The sequence below is a fragment of the Vidua macroura genome, chromosome 23 (genome assembly GCF_024509145.1).
Source record: "Vidua macroura isolate BioBank_ID:100142 chromosome 23, ASM2450914v1, whole genome shotgun sequence".
Lineage (NCBI taxonomy): Eukaryota > Metazoa > Chordata > Aves > Passeriformes > Viduidae > Vidua > Vidua macroura.
Genome location: NC_071593.1, coordinates 6,407,467 through 6,426,360, shown reverse-complemented (window position 1 = coordinate 6,426,360; position 18,894 = coordinate 6,407,467). Strand labels below are relative to the sequence as shown.

At 46.1% G+C, this 18,894-nt stretch overlaps 2 protein-coding genes across 6 annotated transcripts in view; both read right to left on the bottom strand.

Moving 5' to 3' along the window:
• FNDC10 (fibronectin type III domain containing 10) lies at positions 1-3,455 on the bottom strand. The gene has a single exon (XM_053997687.1). The coding sequence runs from the start codon at positions 3,453-3,455 to the stop codon at positions 2,784-2,786; it is 672 nt and encodes a 223-aa protein (XP_053853662.1). The 3' UTR covers positions 1-2,783.
• Positions 3,456-8,264: 4,809 nt separating this feature from the next.
• Positions 8,265-18,894, bottom strand: part of LOC128818377 (Golgi integral membrane protein 4-like) — a 36,687-nt gene continuing 26,057 nt past the window's right edge. For 3 of the 5 annotated variants that reach the window (XM_053997658.1, XM_053997661.1, XM_053997662.1), the window contains 5 exons: positions 15,119-15,300; positions 13,132-13,193; positions 12,473-12,637; positions 11,259-11,330; positions 8,265-9,773 (listed from right to left, as the gene is read on the bottom strand). In XM_053997658.1, coding sequence (XP_053853633.1) covers positions 9,663-9,773; positions 11,259-11,330; positions 12,473-12,637; positions 13,132-13,193; positions 15,119-15,300 — 592 coding nt within the window. In that variant the 3' untranslated portion in view covers positions 8,265-9,662. Of the gene's footprint in view, positions 9,774-11,245; positions 11,331-12,472; positions 12,638-13,131; positions 13,194-15,118; positions 15,301-18,894 lie in introns of all 5 variants that reach the window. The other 2 variants (XM_053997659.1, XM_053997660.1) reach the window with 2 other exon arrangements.

Genomic DNA, 18,894 nt, shown 5'->3' with positions numbered 1-18,894 from the left:
GCCTGTGTATACATAATTTCCCCTTGTATTATTATCACAAGAAATGTCCACATTCATGGTGGAGGAAATTCCTACAGCGATAGAAGGGAAAAATCCAGTTACCAATGGGTCAGCAGGTGTTTTGCTTAATGTCACACAAAATCAAACAGGGAACACTCTGATTTTCTTCTCCACACGCCCAGATGTGTTCAATTAAAGCTTAATCCACCAAAAATGAATTGAGAAATTGAGATATTGTTTCCCACATCCCATTTGTAATGCATGGAAAAGGAAAAAAAAAAAAAAGAATCCTTTAGTAAATTGCAGATTGTCTTCTATCAGGATTTATATTCTTTCTCTACCCTCTGCCCAGGATGCTGTTGCAATGCAATCCCCAGAGACTGATGAATAAAAATGTGAAATGACTACAAAAACACCTCTTTAGTATCTTCTAGGTGCTGTTTTAGGGTTATCCCATTATCCATTAGGGTTATACCATTATTATTATTTTTTAAGGTATCCATTATTACCTGCAGAGGTGTCTTACTGAAGACAGTCACGTTCAAAACTGTAAATTAAATTTCCATTTCCTCAGGCTTACATCATTGTTACCACCTGAATTACCCAGTTATCTATAGTCCAAACCTCTAGTAAATAAAATGGAGTATTCAGAGAATAAATCTCTTTTTTTTTCCCATTAATGCTGTCATAATTTTACAGTAGGCAATGGAATATTATTATGACCAGTTTGGGCAGACTCACTTTGAGTCAAGCAAGATCTTGAACCTTTAAATACTTATGAAATTTTCATTTCTTTTCATCATCCTCTTAATTTATTAAGTTCAATGCCAAGGTCGTGGTTTATACAGCTGGTTTTCACATCTGGCAATTCATGACAAGATGAGGAACAGAACAGTGACATTGGTTGACAAAAGGTGACAGAAATGTACAAAATCAGTGGCACTCCAATGCTCCTGTGCTGAACTGGATAAAGCAAAAAAAAAAAAAAACAAAAAAACAAAACAACACCCTGCAACCTTTAAAAGACCAAAATTTGTCTTAATGTTCTTCAAAACTGCCTTTTCTTCCAGCAGTCGATCTCCTTAGGGATAAAAACCCCAAAATGATGGCATCAGTGAGTTGCTTAAATCCAGCACACAGGCAAGGAAATAAACACAGAACACCTGGAGTCAGCTGCACGCGAGAATGGGAACACAGCAGGAATAACAAACAAAGGAAAAGGTGTCGATGGAATGCAGACCTTCAGCTCCTCAGCCACTCCCAAGTTCTTGGAGAAGGGATTATGTTCAGTACAAATACTGTGTATTATTAAGGATTCCACAGGCTTCCTATATTTACCCTCTACCACCCAGTTTAAACTTCACAAACGACTTCCACAAGGAAAAGCAAACAGGTTGTTCACCAGTGCTAAACATTTACACAAACAGATCACACAGTCCCTTTACAGGAGAGCCTTTCCCCTACTTTTTTTTTTTTTTTTTTTTTTTTTTTTTTTTTTTTTTTTTTTTCTTTAAGTGCACAGCTCCTAAGTGATAATAAATTATTTTTTTGTGTTACAGCAGTCAACTACATACAAACAACACGTACTAAAAACTACCTCACTAAATACCTCTCTGAAGGTAACTACTCTGTGTATATATTAAATTTCAAGTAATGATCAGCCCAAGTTGGTTTGTTGTTATTTTTTTTTAAAGAAAACAATCAGACAAACCAACAACCACTAATTCCAGGGACAAGAACACGAGGGAAGATACGCTTAACTACAAGGACTACAGGAAACAGATACACCAATAGAAATGGGACAAATTCTCAGCACTAAGGCACAATAGAATCAGTACTAGAGTATGGCTAAAACCTTACTTTACTACAGCATCAAGTGAGGAGTTACCAGGGAGTGTTCCTACGCTCAAAACGCTCGGCTACAACATCAGTGACTTCCGTGGTCAAGAAGCTTCTACCTTAGTGCAGCTGCTTTGCTAAAGGAGGGGATTTCAGGGGCCAAGGGGGTGCTCACTTATATCTTACTTATAATTAAGGGTTGGTTCCTACTTGCTCAGCGAAATTCTTACTGAATTTATCCCTTTACCTGCACTCTTTGTAAAACTATGACACAATTCTGATGGGAGAAAAGCGGGTGTTGGATGTTGGCGGTCGCTGGAGCTGACCAGAAAACCCTCGAGCAGAAAAACCCCCCCGTTGTTTTTGGATATTGGCCCCAAAATTTGTGACCACCGTTAAGGCGTGACACAAAACCCACCTAAAACATGAGATTAAGTGGGCTTTGGATCAAACACACACTTAGCTATGGGGTTTGTGGTCCCACCAGCCAGTTCTCCTGAACTTTAAACAACTTCACCCCACAGGAAAAAAAAAAAATCAAGCACGGGTCTAAGACCAAGAGGTTTTAGGCTTAAGATAAGGGTGTTCTGGAGAGTCTTTTCAAACAGGCCCTCGGTAGGATCTGCCGTTTGCCCTTAAAAACAGACGATTTCTGGCACTTGGGGACCTCTGCTATTGATTTTGGATCCGCTGAGATGCCACGAGTTCAGTCAGCACGAAGGGCTCCGGCCGAGGAAGAGCTCCGAACTCCGCTTGAAACGCGCATCCTGGAAATGTGGGCACGGCCAACCCAGCGCTGCCAGAACAGTCTGGAAAACCTCTTTCCTCGCCGGAGAGCGCTGGAAGGACGGCTGCGGGAGCCGCCGGGCGCCGGCCCCGCGCTCCGCGGCGCAGCATCACCATCACCATCATCATCATCATCACCATCACCATCCCCTCCCGCACTACGCGCGGCGCGCAGCGGCGGCCGCGTGTCCCCCGCGGGCGAGCGCGGGGCTCATGAGGTTCTCGGTGATGTAGGCCACGAGCAGGCAGATGAAGACGAGCATCACGCAGATGGATCCCCCCACGGCCGTCATGGCCACGACGATGTCGCGCATGGCCGCGGGCTCCACGCGGAACTCCACGCACTGCGCGGGCGGCGCGGGGCGCGGCGGGGCGTAGCGCGGCTGCAGGCACAGGCGGTAGCGCACGCTGCCGTGCGCCTCGGCCAGCAGGTAGTCGCGACATGCGGCTCCCAGCTCCACGCTGTCGCAGGGGAAGCGCGTGTAGGTGCCGTCCCAGGAGCAGTTGAGCGCGAAGCCGCGCAGGGCGGCGGAGGGGCGCGGCGGCGGCGGCCCCCAGTGCCGCAGCCCCCACTGCAGCAGCACGCTGCCGTTCCGCAGCACGTTGGCCACCAGCGCGCCGCCGGCGGAGCGGTGGGCGCGGCAGCCCCGAGCCGCGCACTGGAAGCCGCGGGCCGGCGGGCGGAAGCACAGCCGCGCCCCCGCCGCCGCCGCGCCATCGCCGCCCACCTTGTAGGGGCACCACGGCTCGTCGGGGTCGGGCTTGGGGTCGGCGACCCCGAGGCACAGCAGGGCGAGCAGAGGAGGCAGCAGGCTGGGCGTGCCGGGCATGCCGGCGGCCGCCGCCGCATGGAGCCGCGGAGCGCGGGGCCGGCGGACGCGCGGGGCGAGCGCGGGGCGAGCGCGGGCTCGGCAGCCGCCGCGGGGCCGCCAATGGAGAGGCGGTGCCGCCGTTAACTCTCGCCGGGCTGCGGAGCACCCGCCCGCTGCGGCCGCTGGTGGCCGCCCGGACGCGGCTCTCGGGGCTCCGCACGGCGCACGGAGCGCTGAGACCCCGCGGGGGCGCGTTCTGGCGGTGCTGGGACCCCGCAGGGACCGGCACGGGGGTGCTGGGACCCCGCAAAGACCGGTACGGGGATGCTGAGACCCCGCAAGGACCGGCACGGGGGTGCTGAGACTCCGCAAGGACCGGTACCGGGGTGCTGGGACCCCGCAAGGACCGGCAAGGGGGTGCTGAGACCCCGCAAGGACCGGCACGGGGGTGCTGAGACCCCGCAGGGACCGGCACGGGGGTGCTGAGACCCCGCAAGGACCGGTACGGGGGTGCTGAGACCCCGCAAGGACCGGCACGGGGGTGCTGGGACCCCGCAAGGACCGGCAAGGGGGTGCTGGGACCCCGCAAGGACCGGTACCGGGGTGCTGGGACCCCGCAAAGACCGGCACGGGGGTGCTGAGACCCCACAGGGGTGAGCACGGGGGATGATGAGACCCCTCAAGGGTTGGTACAGGGATGCTGAGACCTCACAAGGGTTGGTACAGGGGATGCTCAGACCCCTTAAGGGTCGGCACAGGGGGATGCTCAGACCCCTCAAGGGTTGGTACAAGGATGCTCAGACCCCACAGGGGTTGGTACAGACCCCACAAGGGTTGGTACAGGGATGCTCAGACCCCACAGGGGTTGGTACAGAGGGATGATGAGACCCCTCAAGGGTTGGTGCAGGGATGCTCAGACCCCACAGGGGTCGGCACAGACCCCACAAGTGTTGGCACAGGGGATGCTCAGACCCCACCGTCCCTCCCCCGGGCTCTGCTGTGCCCACCGGGGTGATGTTGGGGAGCTGCTCAGTCCTGTCTTGGTCGAGTTGCAGGTTTCATCCCACACCAAACAATGTTATTTTAAATTTTTTTTCCGTGTTTTTGATCTGATTTTACATAACGTCCTGTTTTAATTTTTATAGCAGAACATAAGCATTTGTCTATATTTAACCTGTAAAATATGGCAATTCTCATGTTACGTGGTTAAAACCCCCCCAAAAAATGTGCCTGAGGATGGCCGGGAGGTGCCTCTGTCCCCGGGGGCTGCCACCAGCAGGGCTGCGGTCCATGGCAGGGCTGGGGAAGGTGACAGAGCTCCCCTTCAGCTGATGCAAACCTTGCTGGAAAAGCGGACTCACACGGATTTTATTTTATTTTATTTTATTTTATTTTATTTTATTTTATTTTATTTTATTTTATTTTATTTTATTTTATTTTTTATTTTATTTTATTTTTAACACGGTGATAACCGCACACCCAGGCTGCTTTAACCTCTTGGCTTTGGGAATTTAAATAAACTCGGCGAGGACGTAATAAAGACACGAGACCCTCCCGGGAGGTCAGCCGAGAGCGGGGATAACTCTGGGTCTTAGTGCACACCCTGAGACAGAAGGAACAAGGATATTCCTCTTCCTGCCCTGCCCCAAATGCCGTTTCCTCCCCCTGCAGCAGGAGCAGCTCTCCCTCCACCCCTGGCTCCGGAGCCAGCAGTTGATTTTGCAGCACAGGAGGAGACAGCAGTGCTCCATCCCAGCTTCACACCGTAATTAATGCTCTCTGAACGACCTTGAGAGAGGTACACGACAGTACTGACTTGTCTAAATGGGGAAAGAAAAGAGCTCTAATGAAACAATAATAAAAAATACAGGATTAAACAGTGTTTGGAGATCCTTCGAGCTGTTAAATTTGGTAAAAGTTGCTTTAAATCCTTTTTCTGAGTAGCAGGGGGAAAAAAAAAAGCAACGCTTCTTTTTGGTTTTGATCAGGTTTTACATAAAGTTGTGTTCCAGATTTTATAGCAAAACATAAGCATTTGTCTATATTTAGCTTGTAAAATAGAATAATTGACATATTATTTTGTTAAACCCCTCAGAAATGTGCCAAAACTCATTGCTGTAGTTCTTCACTGTGTTACCTGTTTAGAGACACATTGCAGTTTGCTGTGTATGTTTTCTTTAAAAACAAAATTTGAATTATGTAAGTTGAAAATACAACAAAAATAAGATCCCGAGGCCTATCTTTATTTCATAGCCTGAATAAAACCAAACCCAAATCATACCTGGAAGGTGATGCTTGCATATACACAAAGTGTAATTTGCAGCAGTGTGGAATTTGTTTAAATAATTTTGCTTTCTGATGCATTGAACATGAATGGTCTGACAGCAGGACACCTTTTTCTGTTGGAAAGACTGGATTTTTCAAGTGTATGGCTCCTGAGGAAATCTTTAATTTACCAATATCAAATATTACAAGTTATTTCCACATCTAGTTTTTCACCAGATTTAATGGGGGTGTCTGCTAGCCTATGGAAAGTTGCCAGGAATCTTTTTTGATACCAAGAGGGATCAATAAAAAAAATAGGATCAGCATAGAAAAGGATGCTGAAGGTGCAGTTATGGCTTGGAAAACACTCGGATGTTGGAGCAGGAAGAGGTGCTGTGCTGCTGAAGGCACTTCTTGGCAAATTTACGTGTGGAATTCCAGCCAGGATGCAAAAACTGGAGATCTGACAGCCCTTCCTGAGAAATGTGAGCGTGTTCAGCAAGGGGCTGGAGCCAAACCAAGCAAGTTTTTCCTCCTTCAAACTTCGTGTCCTTCTCCTCACGGCGTGATTGTTCCCAGAGCTGTCCTTGTTGCCATGTCCAGGGAGGAGATCTGGCACCAGCCTCTGTGCTTGCTTGTGATTAACACCTCACGCTGAGTTCTGCTGGGAGATCCAAGGGTCTGGAGCGTGGTGCAGGGAAGGAAAAAGGTTGGCACAGCAGTGAAGGCCCTGAACCCATCGAAAAAATTACAACACTACAAGTTAACTACACCTTCGGTGATTTTTTTGGCCTTGCACTGTTGTCACAGGGACATCCTTCTTTCTTCCAGGATTTTTCACAGAGTAGTACAGAAGAAAGAAAGAGAAAACAATTTCTATTTCTGCTCCTTGTTTTTCCCATGTGGAATGTGCTTGGAGAATTGTTTACCTGGGGTGATTGCTTGGTTGGATTCTGGTGAGGATTGTTTGGGGCTGGTGGCCAATCCAACCCAATCCAATCCAACCCAACCCAACCCAATCCAATCCAATCCAATCAATCCAATCCAACCCAACCCAACCCAATCCAATCCAACCCAACCCAATCCAATCCAATCCAATCCAATCCAATCCAATCCAATCCAACCCAACCCAATCCAACCCAATCCAACCCAATCCAACCCAATCCAATCCAACCCAATCCAACCCACCTGTGGCTGCACTCTCAGAGAGGGTCACGAGTTGTGGGTTAGATTTGTAGTTAGAAAAGCAGGTTTGTAGTTTTAGTATCTCCTTTAAATAGTATATTAATAGGTTATAGCATAGTTATAATAAAGAAATCATTCAGCCTTCTGAGCTGGAGTCACACATCAGCATTTCTTCCCCCTGGGTTCACCTGCGTTTACAATACCCTGTGTCTGAGCAAAACCCCAAATATTTATGCCAGAGCCAAGCAGACCCACATGCTTTGGCTTGGTCAGCCAGCCCGTGCTGCCTCCCTGTGAATCCTTTGTCTCAGTGTTTGCTCTCCATCTGTTTCCTGAGACCTTGTTCTGTGCAGTAAAACCCATTTTTCGTGGCATCGCTTCAGCATTCTGCTGCTCAGGCCAATCCCTGTGATCTGCTCTAAGCTGTGAGCCCCCAGCAGCGTCCCAGATTGCTTTACAGGCCTCCAGCCAGAGCCAGCACCGCAGGGGTTTGGCTTCTCTGCTTCTCCTCCGCTGGGTTTATTGTCTCTTCTCAAGGAAACGGTGAAGGAGCATCAAAACTCGCTGTGGGCCAGGCAATGAAGCACTGACAACCTTCCAGCTCACAATTTATGCAACACTCTGCTAATTTTAGTCTCAGATATGGCCAGGGCAGACAGTCCCCAGGGCAGAGATGTTTGCTCTCAGCTGAGGGCAGCACATGACATATGGTTCCTAAAGCATCCTCCAAGCTGGGAGCTTTGCATTCAGTTGAGTTGCTCCAGTTCCCTCCAAGTCATAACTTTGAGGATTACTCACCCCAGGCATGCAAACACAGAGAATCTGCCTCCAAATTTAGATTATCCAGCAGCCTGAATCCTTGAGCAGCCTCACCCCCACTGGGCTTCTATTTCCAGTGCTTGATTCACTTCCAGTCAGGGCTGAACCTGGCAGTGCCAGGCTGAGGGAGAGCGGGGAGAGCTGAGCTGGGGCAGTTTGGGCACGGAGCTCTGGCACTGGGGCCGTGCCTGGGGGCTCAGGGGTGCTGCTCTCACCTGGGCAAGGGAGGCACTTCTGATCAGGATGCTCTGAAGCAGCAACTGCAGCCTCAGCTGGTCTGCTGTGAGCGTGCTATTCACAGAGGAGCTGCATCACAGCAGGGCTGGCAAAGCACCAGTGCAGCTTTAAACATCTCAGGGCATTTGGGGGATCTTAAACCCCACTAGGGTTTTGTGGTGAGCTCCTTACTGGGCTCCATGAGCAGCTCTGGCACTTGGCTAAAAGATCATTTTCTAAAATTGTCCCTTTCCTTATTCTGCTCCGCTCTGTGCCAGAGTTGGACTTGCACAGCTGGGGTTGTACTGGTAAGAAACACAAGCAGAATCAAAACAAAGAAGCAAAAAGTCCTATGAAATGTAAATTTCAAGCTCCATTACAACCAGTGGAAGAAAAAAAAAATAATCAATGCTGTCAGAATAAAAAAAGGCTGAGCTTGTTGGGAAATAAATATTGTTTTTCCCAGTGTCTAAAAGTGCTTGCAAAATATGCCACAAACAAGGGATTAAAAAGAGCTCAACTAATTCAAATAGAGAACAAAGATGCTCTGATTTTTTCCCAGGTGATGACATTCAGGCACAGGCTGTGTTTGATGGTGAGGTCCCAGAGTCTGGTGATGAGGAAGCAGCAGGCAGCTCAGGCACAGGGGTCTGGCACGGGACAGGGAGTGGGACAGCTCTGCCCTGTTCTTATCACTTAAAACAGGTGCTGGGCTTTGAGATACCCTGATTAAACCCATTCTCCTTTCATTTTAAATCCCAGGGGTTCCAGCTGACTGCTCCTTCTTTGCCCCTGAGGTCAGGTAAGATGTCTTTTGGAGGCCAAGTAAAGTCCCACAGGATTCAATCTACTGCATCAACAATTCCCAGCTTCCTGATCAAAACCTGTCTAGAAGAAGCAAAATTGACCTTAGCTCCCTCGTCAAGTGTTGGGAGACTGGAAATAATCCAAACAGGTTGGAAACTGCATTCGTTGGGCTGCAAATATTCCTTTTTTTTCCCCTTTCTTGGTGTGGCTGTCGCTGTCCCCATGGGGAAGAGCCTCTCTCAGCTCAGGCCAGCCCTCACCTCCAGCAGGGAAGATGCACAGCATTCCATGGGGACACTCTGAGCCCGGCAGGACTGTCAAGGAGAGCTCTGCAAGGATCTGCTCCAAGTCTCTGGAGGGTCTCTGCAGCAGGAAAGGGGTGCAGGTGTTCACATCCACACACTCTGCTGGCCGTGGTTGGTGCTCTTGCACAGCTCCAGGCAAAGAACAGGAAATTTCCTCTGGTTCCCTCCCCACCCTACTCAAAGGATGTGTTAAAGAAACACCACCGAGCAAAATCATTTATGAAGACAGATTCCTTTGTATTAGAGATCAGTCGAGTGAGTCCAGGGACCAGCTCAGGCACCCCTCTGCTGCCCAGGGGGGGTAAAAAACACCCCCCAAAACCAACCAAAAAAGCCCTCTGCAGCTTCGAAAGGGGATGTGAAAAACAAGAGGGCGAAGAACACAGTAAATCAAAAAGTGCTTCTAAGAAAAGCAGCAGGGTAAGATCACTCCCAGTCTCAGAGATCTCTGAGAGGCAGCAGTGGCCCCACATCGAGATGGGATTTTCATGTGCAAAGCCCCTGCAAGGGCCTGCAGAGAGTTCCCTCCTCCTGCCTTTGCTCTGGGCAGTGTTTAACTCAGGAGGCAGCTCCCAGGAGGAGTTCCCATCCCCTCATTCCTGGAGTATCCCGTTTTTTCCAGCAGCTCTCAGAAGTAGTCAACCTTCTTGCCACCAGCTCCCTGCCTTCCCACACGGTCCTTCTGCTCTTGGACAAGCTCCAGGTCATCGTTGTCATCCACCTCCCCTCCATGATCCTCCTGGGGGCACAGGGAACAGGCAGGAAGGACAAATCAGCAAAAAGGAAAACCTGGAGAAGGAGACCCTAAAGCACGCCACGCTGTCCCCAAGCAGAACTGTCCCACCAAAGCAGCCCAGCTTTGGAAACCTGGGGAAACAGGGAAGAAGCCACCCCTGCCAGGCACCTTCAGGTGTCACTGGCAGGACACAGAGGTGTTTTAAGCACATTTAATATCCTGCAATGCAACTTGGACGTCTCTGCCCCTTGCCTCTGCTGCATGAGGAGCAGAATGAGGGGCAGGTATAAAGAGCAGGTACGAGGAGGTGACATTTTACATCCACCACATTTAAAACTGTGTCACCAGCCCCACCCAGGCCATGCAGCAGCCAGCACAGCCTCCATGCATGATTTTAGCTCCAACCATCCATGGCAGACACCTACAAGAGGCCTGGAATCACTCAGGGATAGGAGACCTGACACCAGCTCTGCTCTGCCCACCCTGTATTTCCACACTCCCTTCGCTCCCACACCCTCAGCTCCTCAGCAATTCTGGGAAAACTGCAGAAAAAAACCCTCAGGAGCCACTCACAAAGGGCAGGGAGAGAATGAATGAGACTGGAAGAGGATTAATTTCTATCTCTGTGAGCCAGAAGGTACCAGGGTGACCCTCTGTAGCTCTTGCTAGAGAAACATTGATCTGGCCTTGGTGCACTGGCACAGCCTTGATTCCTGCTGTGATTCCTGCTGTGATTGATTCCCCCTGTGATTCCTGCTGTGATTCCTGCTGTGATTCCTGCTGTGATTGATTCCCCCTGTGATTCCTGCTGTGATTGATTCCCCCTATGATTGATTCCTCCTGTGATTCCTGCTGTGATTGATTCCTGCTGTGATTCCCCCTGTGATTGATTCCTGCTATGATTGATTCCCCCAGTGATTCCTGCTGTGATTGATTCCCCTGTGATTCCTGCTGTGATTGATTCCCCTGTGATTAATTCCCCCTGTGATTGATTCCCCCAGTGATTCCTGCTGTGATTCCTGCTGTGATTCCCCCTGTGATTGATTCCTGCTGTGATTGATTCCCCCAGTGATTCCTGCTGTGATTCCTGCTGTGATTGATTCCTGCTGTGATTGATTCCTGCTGTGATTGATTCCCCTGTGATTGATTCCCCCAGTGATTCCTGCTGTGATTCCCTCTGTGATTGATTCCCCTGGGATTCCTCCCAGCTGCTGTTTGGGAAGCATCCCACGGCTCAGCTGCTGCAGGTGGATGCAGACAGAAGGGAGGAGGGGACAAAGAGCACAGAGGGTGCTCTGAACACCTGGAAAAGGCAGCAGTGGGCTCCAGGTTTGGTCTGGACACCTCACTGAGCAGGCAGAGGCAGATCTGGAGGCCCTGCTCACACCTGGCTCCCTAAAAGCTGAATTCCCCCCCAGCTCCTGGCTGCCAACACCCCCAGGCGAGCCCACACCAGAGAGGGAAAGAGGAAGAACCTTGGTGTCGTACAATTTCCTGCTCCTGATCTTCTTGGTAGTCCTCCAGAGGCTCTTCCCTGGGCTTGGCAGGTCTGCCAGCATCCTGAAAAACACAGCCAGGCAGGGTTGAGAGTGCCCCAGCCTGCTCCCATCCCTGCCAGGACACAGCTCCCTGCATCAGAGCCCCAGCTCTGGAGCTCGGGGCTGGATCTGCAATCGGGGGAGCAGAGGGACAATCAGGCAACAAAAACTCCATTTATTTTTTCCATCCAGTCTCTTTTCCCACCTGCTGGCAGCTCCTCTTTCCTGCAGCAGGAGGGCCCCAGGGCTGTTGCCTCAAGCCCCAGGACTCTGGAAAACTTTGGGTTATTTAGGGTAGAGCTTTAGGGAGCACAGCACAGCCAGATCTGAAAGCCAGGTATTTATTCTTTCCACATTTTCACTAATCTCAAGGAGGTGTTGCTCTGCTGGTGCCAGCACCTCTCTTTTATTTGATTTCATTGGCCTGGATTTCTTTTTTTCTTTCTTAATCCCACCATTAATCATGATTTTAGAGCCTGACAGATAAAACACTCCTTTTTTTTTAAAACAAGCAACGTTCAGCTGCTTGTCAAAACAAATGAACATTTCCCTGATGCAGAGTCTGGCTTCAGGCAGCAAGAAACACTTTGTGAAATAAATGGATTCCATCTGCAAGGAAGCAAACAAGGAGGCAGAGCTCTCACATGCTGCCAGGAGCCTTGGACAGGACCAGAACCCGAGCACAGACTCAGATTGTTGCCTCTGGTTCTGCTCCCAAGTCCATGAGAGTCCCCTGTTCCACATCTCCCCATCCCTAAAGGTGTTGCAAGTGCCAGGGGGGACTTCAGCAAGCAGAGAGGATGAGGCCAGAGCAAGCCCTGGTGCATGGCTAAAAGAGAATTTCCTAAACTCTGGCACCTTTGCTTATTGTGCTCCACTCTGCACCAGAGCTGGACTTGCACAGCTGGTTGTACTGGTAAGAAACAAAAGCAGAATGAAAACAAAGAAGCAAAAAGTCCCATGAAATGTACATTTCAGGCTCCATTAAAAACAGGTTGGTTTTGACCAACGTGCCAAAGAGCTTTCTCCCACCTGCCATAATCCTGGAGGGATTATGGATCCCTCCAGGAATCTGATGTTTCCCTTCCAGTCCTTAAACTCTCTAAAGCCCACCCATCCATCCCCAGCTGGGGATCCCTCCCTGGGTTGTCCCCAGTCAGTCACCTTTGGTGGCTTCTCCTTCGACTCTTCTTTAACTCTGGGCTCCTTCAACTTCTCCGAGCCTCCCACCTTCTCCTCAAAGTCGGGTCTCTCCAGCTCAGCCTCCTCAAACTCATCCTCACCTTGGTTATTGGGGTCCTGGGCAGGATCCGCAGCATCATCTGGCATCTGGACGAGAAAAGCCTCTTGTGGAAGGAAATTCCCTGAGGAGGCAGAAACCTGCCTTCCCCAGCAGGCCTGGAGCACTCTCCAAGCCTGTTAGTGTTTGTTAAAAACCCCAAAGCAGTCTTTGCTATCCCTCCACACCCAAGGGGTTTGGAGTGGAACTTCACAGAAACTTCTGTGAAGTAAGCACTGACTTTTTGGACTCTTATTCCGAGCCAGAGTTGCATCCAGATGAAACAGGGCAGGATGAAAAGATGACAACTTTTCACAGGGTGGGGCTTGGAGCACCCTGGGACAGGACAAGGTGTCCCTGGGACAGGACAAGGTGTCCCTGCCCAGGACAAGGTGTCCCTGGGACAGGACAAGGTGTCTCTGCCCAGGACAAGGTGTCCCTGCCCAGGACAAGGTGTCCCTGCCCGTGGCTGGGGGTGGGCTGAGATGGGATCTGAGGTCCCTCCCAAGCCTTGGAGTGGGTTTGTGACGCTGTGGTTACTCACCATGGGCTCCTGGACCACGGGCTCCTTCTGTGAGTGCAACTCCCTGTCGATGACTGCTGCATCTGCCAGGGACAGGGACAGGGACAGGGACAGACACAGGGACAGGGATAGGGACAGGGACAGGGAGAGACACAGGGACAGACACAGGGACAGGGATAGGGACAGGGACAGGGACAGGCACAGGGACAGACACAGGGACAGGGACAGGGACAGGCACAGGCACAGGGACAGACACAGGGACAGGGACAGGGACAGACACAGGGACAGGGACAGGGATAGGGACAGACACAGGGACAGGGATAGGGACAGGAACAGGGACAGGGATAGGGACAGGCACAGGGATAGGGACAGGCACAGGGACAGGGACAGACACAGGGACAGGGACAGACACAGGGACAGGAACAGGGACAGGGATAGGGACAGGCACAGGGACAGACACAGGGACAGACACAGGGACAGGCACAGGGAGAGACACAGGGGACAGGGATAGGGACAGACACAGGGACAGACACAGGGACAGGGACAGGCACAGGCACAGGGACAGGGAGAGACACAGGGACAGTCAGTGGGGTGTCCTTGAAGCCACTGCCACCACTTGGGTGGTCGATCTCAGCCTGCCTGGGGCAGAGCCCTGTGGGTGTCTGCAGGGAAAACGATGCAGGACAGGGAGGGAAGGACCCTCCGCGGACACGGGAGCTTTGATCGGCAGCCTGGGAAGAAGCCGGGCTCGAGTAAAAGAGAAGCTCACAGACATGAGGCAGAACAATGGGAACGTGATGGTTCTGTAGGTGCGAGGAGCAATGTGCCTTAAGGGAGTGAGAAACTACTGATGAGATTTTATAGCTGAAAGGTTTTATAGCCTAGCAATGTAATTGTATAGAGTAAGATAAGGATATAAAATGTATAATTATATATTATATGTAATAAGGATATATAATATATAAATATATATTATATATAATAATTATATTATTAGTATAAATAATTATATAGAAGATAACATTATGTTATATAATAATTATAATAATGTACATACTATATAATTATATATAAAATATTATACATATAAATATGTATAATATGATCTATTATATATGATATATGTTATTAATATATATAATATAAATATATGACATTTATATATAATATTCAAGATAATATTTATAATATTATAAACAGTATAATATAATATTATAATAATATATAATATATATTATATCTACATTATGTATTATATATAATTATATTATTATATATAGTTATAAATATTATAATATTTATAATATTTATTTTTATAACTTATAATATATAAGTGTATAGTGTAATAGTACATAAGTATATAGTATATATACTATATATAAAATATATTTTATATATTATATAATATATAAAATATATAATATATTATATATTATATATAGAGAGTGTATATATATCTTGTGTATAGTATATAAGTATATTATATCTACTTATATATTTTATTTATATTTATATTAGATGTACTATATATTATGATAATATTGTATATATATATACACAATATACATGTATATATATAAATAAAATTATAGTATGTATGGTAATAGAAACATATGGGTGTACATGTAACAGTAGCCCAGTGGATAAATTATACCCAGTGCAGTAGAATTAATTAAAAGTGACAGGTTTGAAAAACAAAATAAACTTTGTGGCAACTTTCCATTGGATTAGAGTGTTTTATATTGCCTTGTAACAAATAAACTTTTGACTACTTTTGAGCTGCGCCTGACTCCTTTTAAAACTTTAAAAATCTCATTTTAAAATTCAAAACTTTAAATTTGATATGAATTCTTTTTATAAATTGTAAATCTCACAGCCTTTGAGGCTGACGTTTCTCTGAGCAATAAATTGGTTTTTTTTTCTGCCTGGCAGTTAAGTGCCACCCCTTCGATTAAAGATGATAATTGGCGCGCCCATAAAATTATTAGAAAGGAATTCATTTGCATACCCATTTCCAGCTCCTCCTCGTCCGCCCCGTCCTGCTCTGCCCCTCTCCTGGGGCTGGGGGGCCGGGGGCTGCCCCTCTGCCCCCTCTGCCCGGCCTCGGGGGCAACCTGGGGCTCCTCGGGGTAGCCACGCGCTCCTTCCTCGGCCAGCCGGGCGCTCTCCTTGCCAGCGAGCTCCTTCCAGCTGCGGCCGACCAGAAAACAGCCCAGAAAACCCGGTCAGTGTTCTGGAAAACTCAGTGAATAGCCCAGAAAACCCAGTGAATATCCCAGAAAACCCGGTCAGTGTTCTGGAAAACTCAGTGAATAGCCCAGAAAACCCAGTGAATATCCCAGAAAACCCAGTTAATATTCTATAAAACTCAGTGAATAGCCCAGAAAACCCAGTTAATATCCCAGAAAACCCAGTGAATATCCCAGAAAACCCGGTCAGTGTTCTGGAAAACTCAGTGAATATCCCAGAAAACCCAGTCAGTGTTCTGGAAAACTCAGTGAATAGCCCAGAAAACCCAGTGAATATCCCAGAAAACCCAGTTAATATCCCAGAAAACCCGGTCAGTGTTCTGGAAAACTCAGTGAATAGCCCAGAAAACCCAGTTAATATCCCAAAAGTTCAGTAAATATCCCAGAAAACTCAGTTAATATCCCAAAAAACTCAGTTAATATCCCAGAAAACTCAGTCAGTGTTCCAGAAAACTCAGTAAATATCCCGAAAAACTCAGTGAATATCCCAGAAAACTCAGTTAATATTCCATAAAACTCAGTTAATATTCAAGAAAACTCAGTTAATATTCCAGAAAACTCAGTAAATATCCCAGAAAACTCAGTCAGTGTTCTGTAAAACTCAGTTAATATCCTAGAAAACTCAGTAAATATCCCAGAAAACTCAGTTAATATCCCAAAAAACTCAGTTAATATCCCAGAGAACTCAGTCAGTGTTCTGGAAAACTCAGTGAATAGCCCAGAAAACCCAGTGAATATCCCAAAAATTCAGTAAATATCCCAGAAAACTCAGTTAATACCCCAGAAAACTCAGTCAGTGTTCCAGAAAACTCAGTAAATATCCCAAAAAACTCAGTGAATATCCCAGAAAACTCAGTCAGTGTTCTGGAAAACTCAGTAAATATCCCAGAAAACCCAGTTAATATCCCAAAAAACCCAGTTAATATCCCAGAAAACTCAGTCAGTGCTCTGTAAAACTCAGTAAATATCCCAGAAAACTCAGTTAATATCCCAAAAAACTCAGTTAATATCCCAGAAAACTCGGTTAATATCCCAAAAAACTCAGTGAATATTCCAGAAAACTCAGTAAATATCCCAGAAAACTCAGTTAATATCCCAAAAAACTCAGTTAATATCCCAAAAAACTCAGTTAATATCCCAAAAACTCAGTAAATATCCCAGAAAACTCAGTTAATATCCCAAAAAACTCAGTTAATATCCCAAAAACTCAGTAAATATCCCAAAAAACTCAGTTAATATCCCAGAAAACTCGGTTAATATCCCAAAAAACTCAGTGAATATTCCAGAAAACTCAGTAAATATCCCAGAAAACTCAGTTAATATCCCAAAAAACTCAGTTAATATCCCAAAAACTCAGTAAATATCCCAGAAAACTCAGTTAATATCCCAAAAAACTCAGTTAATATCCCAAAAACTCAGTAAATATCCCAGAAAACTCAGTTAATATTCCAGAAAACTCAGTTAATATTCCATAAAACTCAGTTAATATTCAAGAAAACTCAGTGAATATTCCAGAAAACTCAGTTAATATCCCAGAAAACTCAGTCAGTGTTCTGGAAAACTCAGTTAATATCCCAGAAAACTCAGTAAATATTCCAGAAAACTCAGTTAATATCCCAAAAACTCAGTTAATATCCCAAAAAACTCAGTGAATATTCCAGAAAACTCAGTAAATATCCCAGAAAACTCAGTTAATATCCCAAAAAACTCAGTTAATATCCCAGAAAACTCAGTCAGTGTTCTGTAAAACTCAGTTAATATCCCAGAAAACTCAGTGAATACCCCAGAAAACCCAGTTAATATCCCAGAAAACTCAGTTAATATCCCAGAAAACTCAGTGAATATTCCAGAAAACTCAGTTAATATTCCATAAAACTCAGTTAATATTCAATAAAACTCAGTTACTATTCCAGAAAACTCAGTTAATATCCCAGAAAACTCAGTCAGTGTTCTGTAAAACTCAGTTAATATCCCAGAAACTCTCAACTCCACGTGCAGTGTGAGCTGCTGTCTTCACATTTTATTTCCAGACACAGCAATTCCTCTCCAGGCCTGGCAATCAAGGACACCTCACTGCCTCAGTCCTCAAAAAAAGTTAAACAAAAATGAATTTGGGGGCAGCAAACTTGGAATAAATCCCTTAATTACCTGAAGCTGTAATTGGGAGATTCACCCCCAATATACAAATGGACCAAACTTATAAAAATATAAAAACCTGTGACTTGTTGTCCATTTTTTGGGGGGCTTTGTCTGCCCTAAATGTACCTGAGGGCCCTTCAATAAATAGAACTGCTTTTAATTCTCCTATGCTTTTAATTCTCCTAATTTTGTCTGGCCTCTGTTTTTAGGTAGCCCCAAAAGGCATCACAACCACAAACCCCCTGAGCTGTTCCTGCTGCGTCCCTGCAGATGTGATTTATCACAGCACTTTGGGGAGGACGTGGCCGTTTGAAGCAAAAAAAAAAAAAACAAAGCAAAAATCCCTGCCCTGGAAAGGCCACAGGTTAAGTGAACAGACAAAAATAGAAGAGAAGAAAGGGCAGGAACAGGCTGAGCCTAGAACGAAATGCAGAAGTTTCCTCTACAGATAAAAGAGAAATGAAATCCTGTCTGCTCCAATAAACTGACGTGCACACACACGGATAAATAAGTTAAAGGAGGAAGCATTATTTCCAGAGCCACTTCTTGGAGTGTGGCCAGGCTTTGATGAATTGCAGCCACAGAGAGACATTTTCTTCCTTTTGCAGAACAGAGCAGCGTCCTGCCAGAGCTGCTGAGACAACACATTGGTTTTACAATTTTTTTTTTTCCCCCCAGTGTCTGTATGTTGGATTATGTTTTTTTTTTTTTTTTGAAAACACTAATGGAACTTTTAAAACAATATAGATGTTATAATTCACATTATCACAATCAGAAGTCGACTATTTCTTGATTACAATGTATTATAAGTGTTTCTTGGCTTATCAGTTTTTGCTACACTGTATTATAAATGTCTTAAAGTTTACCATCTAAAATTACCCCTCAAGAGTCTTACTACAATACATCTTTCATCATTCTCTAAAATATCAAATCTTATTTATAAAACCATCCTTTAAAACTTTATTTCTAATTTTATCTTTCATTCAACAGTATCCATCTTATTTTAGAACATTTTGAAATTAGCCTGTCTTATCTCAAAATTTACAAATTTTACAAATTTACAAATTAGCCTGTCTTGTCTCAAAATTACAAATTTTACAAAAAAAAAATACAAATCCATGTTATATATGTATTTTACAAATTAGCATGTCTAATCTCAAAATTTACATACAAATACATACACCTTCTGCCAAACCTTAATAATTTTAGGATTTGAGCTTTTTCTATTAGCTTTTCTATTTAGCTTTTCTAATTAGCAAGTCCTACCTCCAAATTTACATACAAATCCATATTTTATATATATTTACAAATTAGCATGTCTAATCTCAAAATTTACATACAAATACATACATCTTCTGTCAAACCTTAAAAATTTTAGGATTTGAGCTTTTTCTAT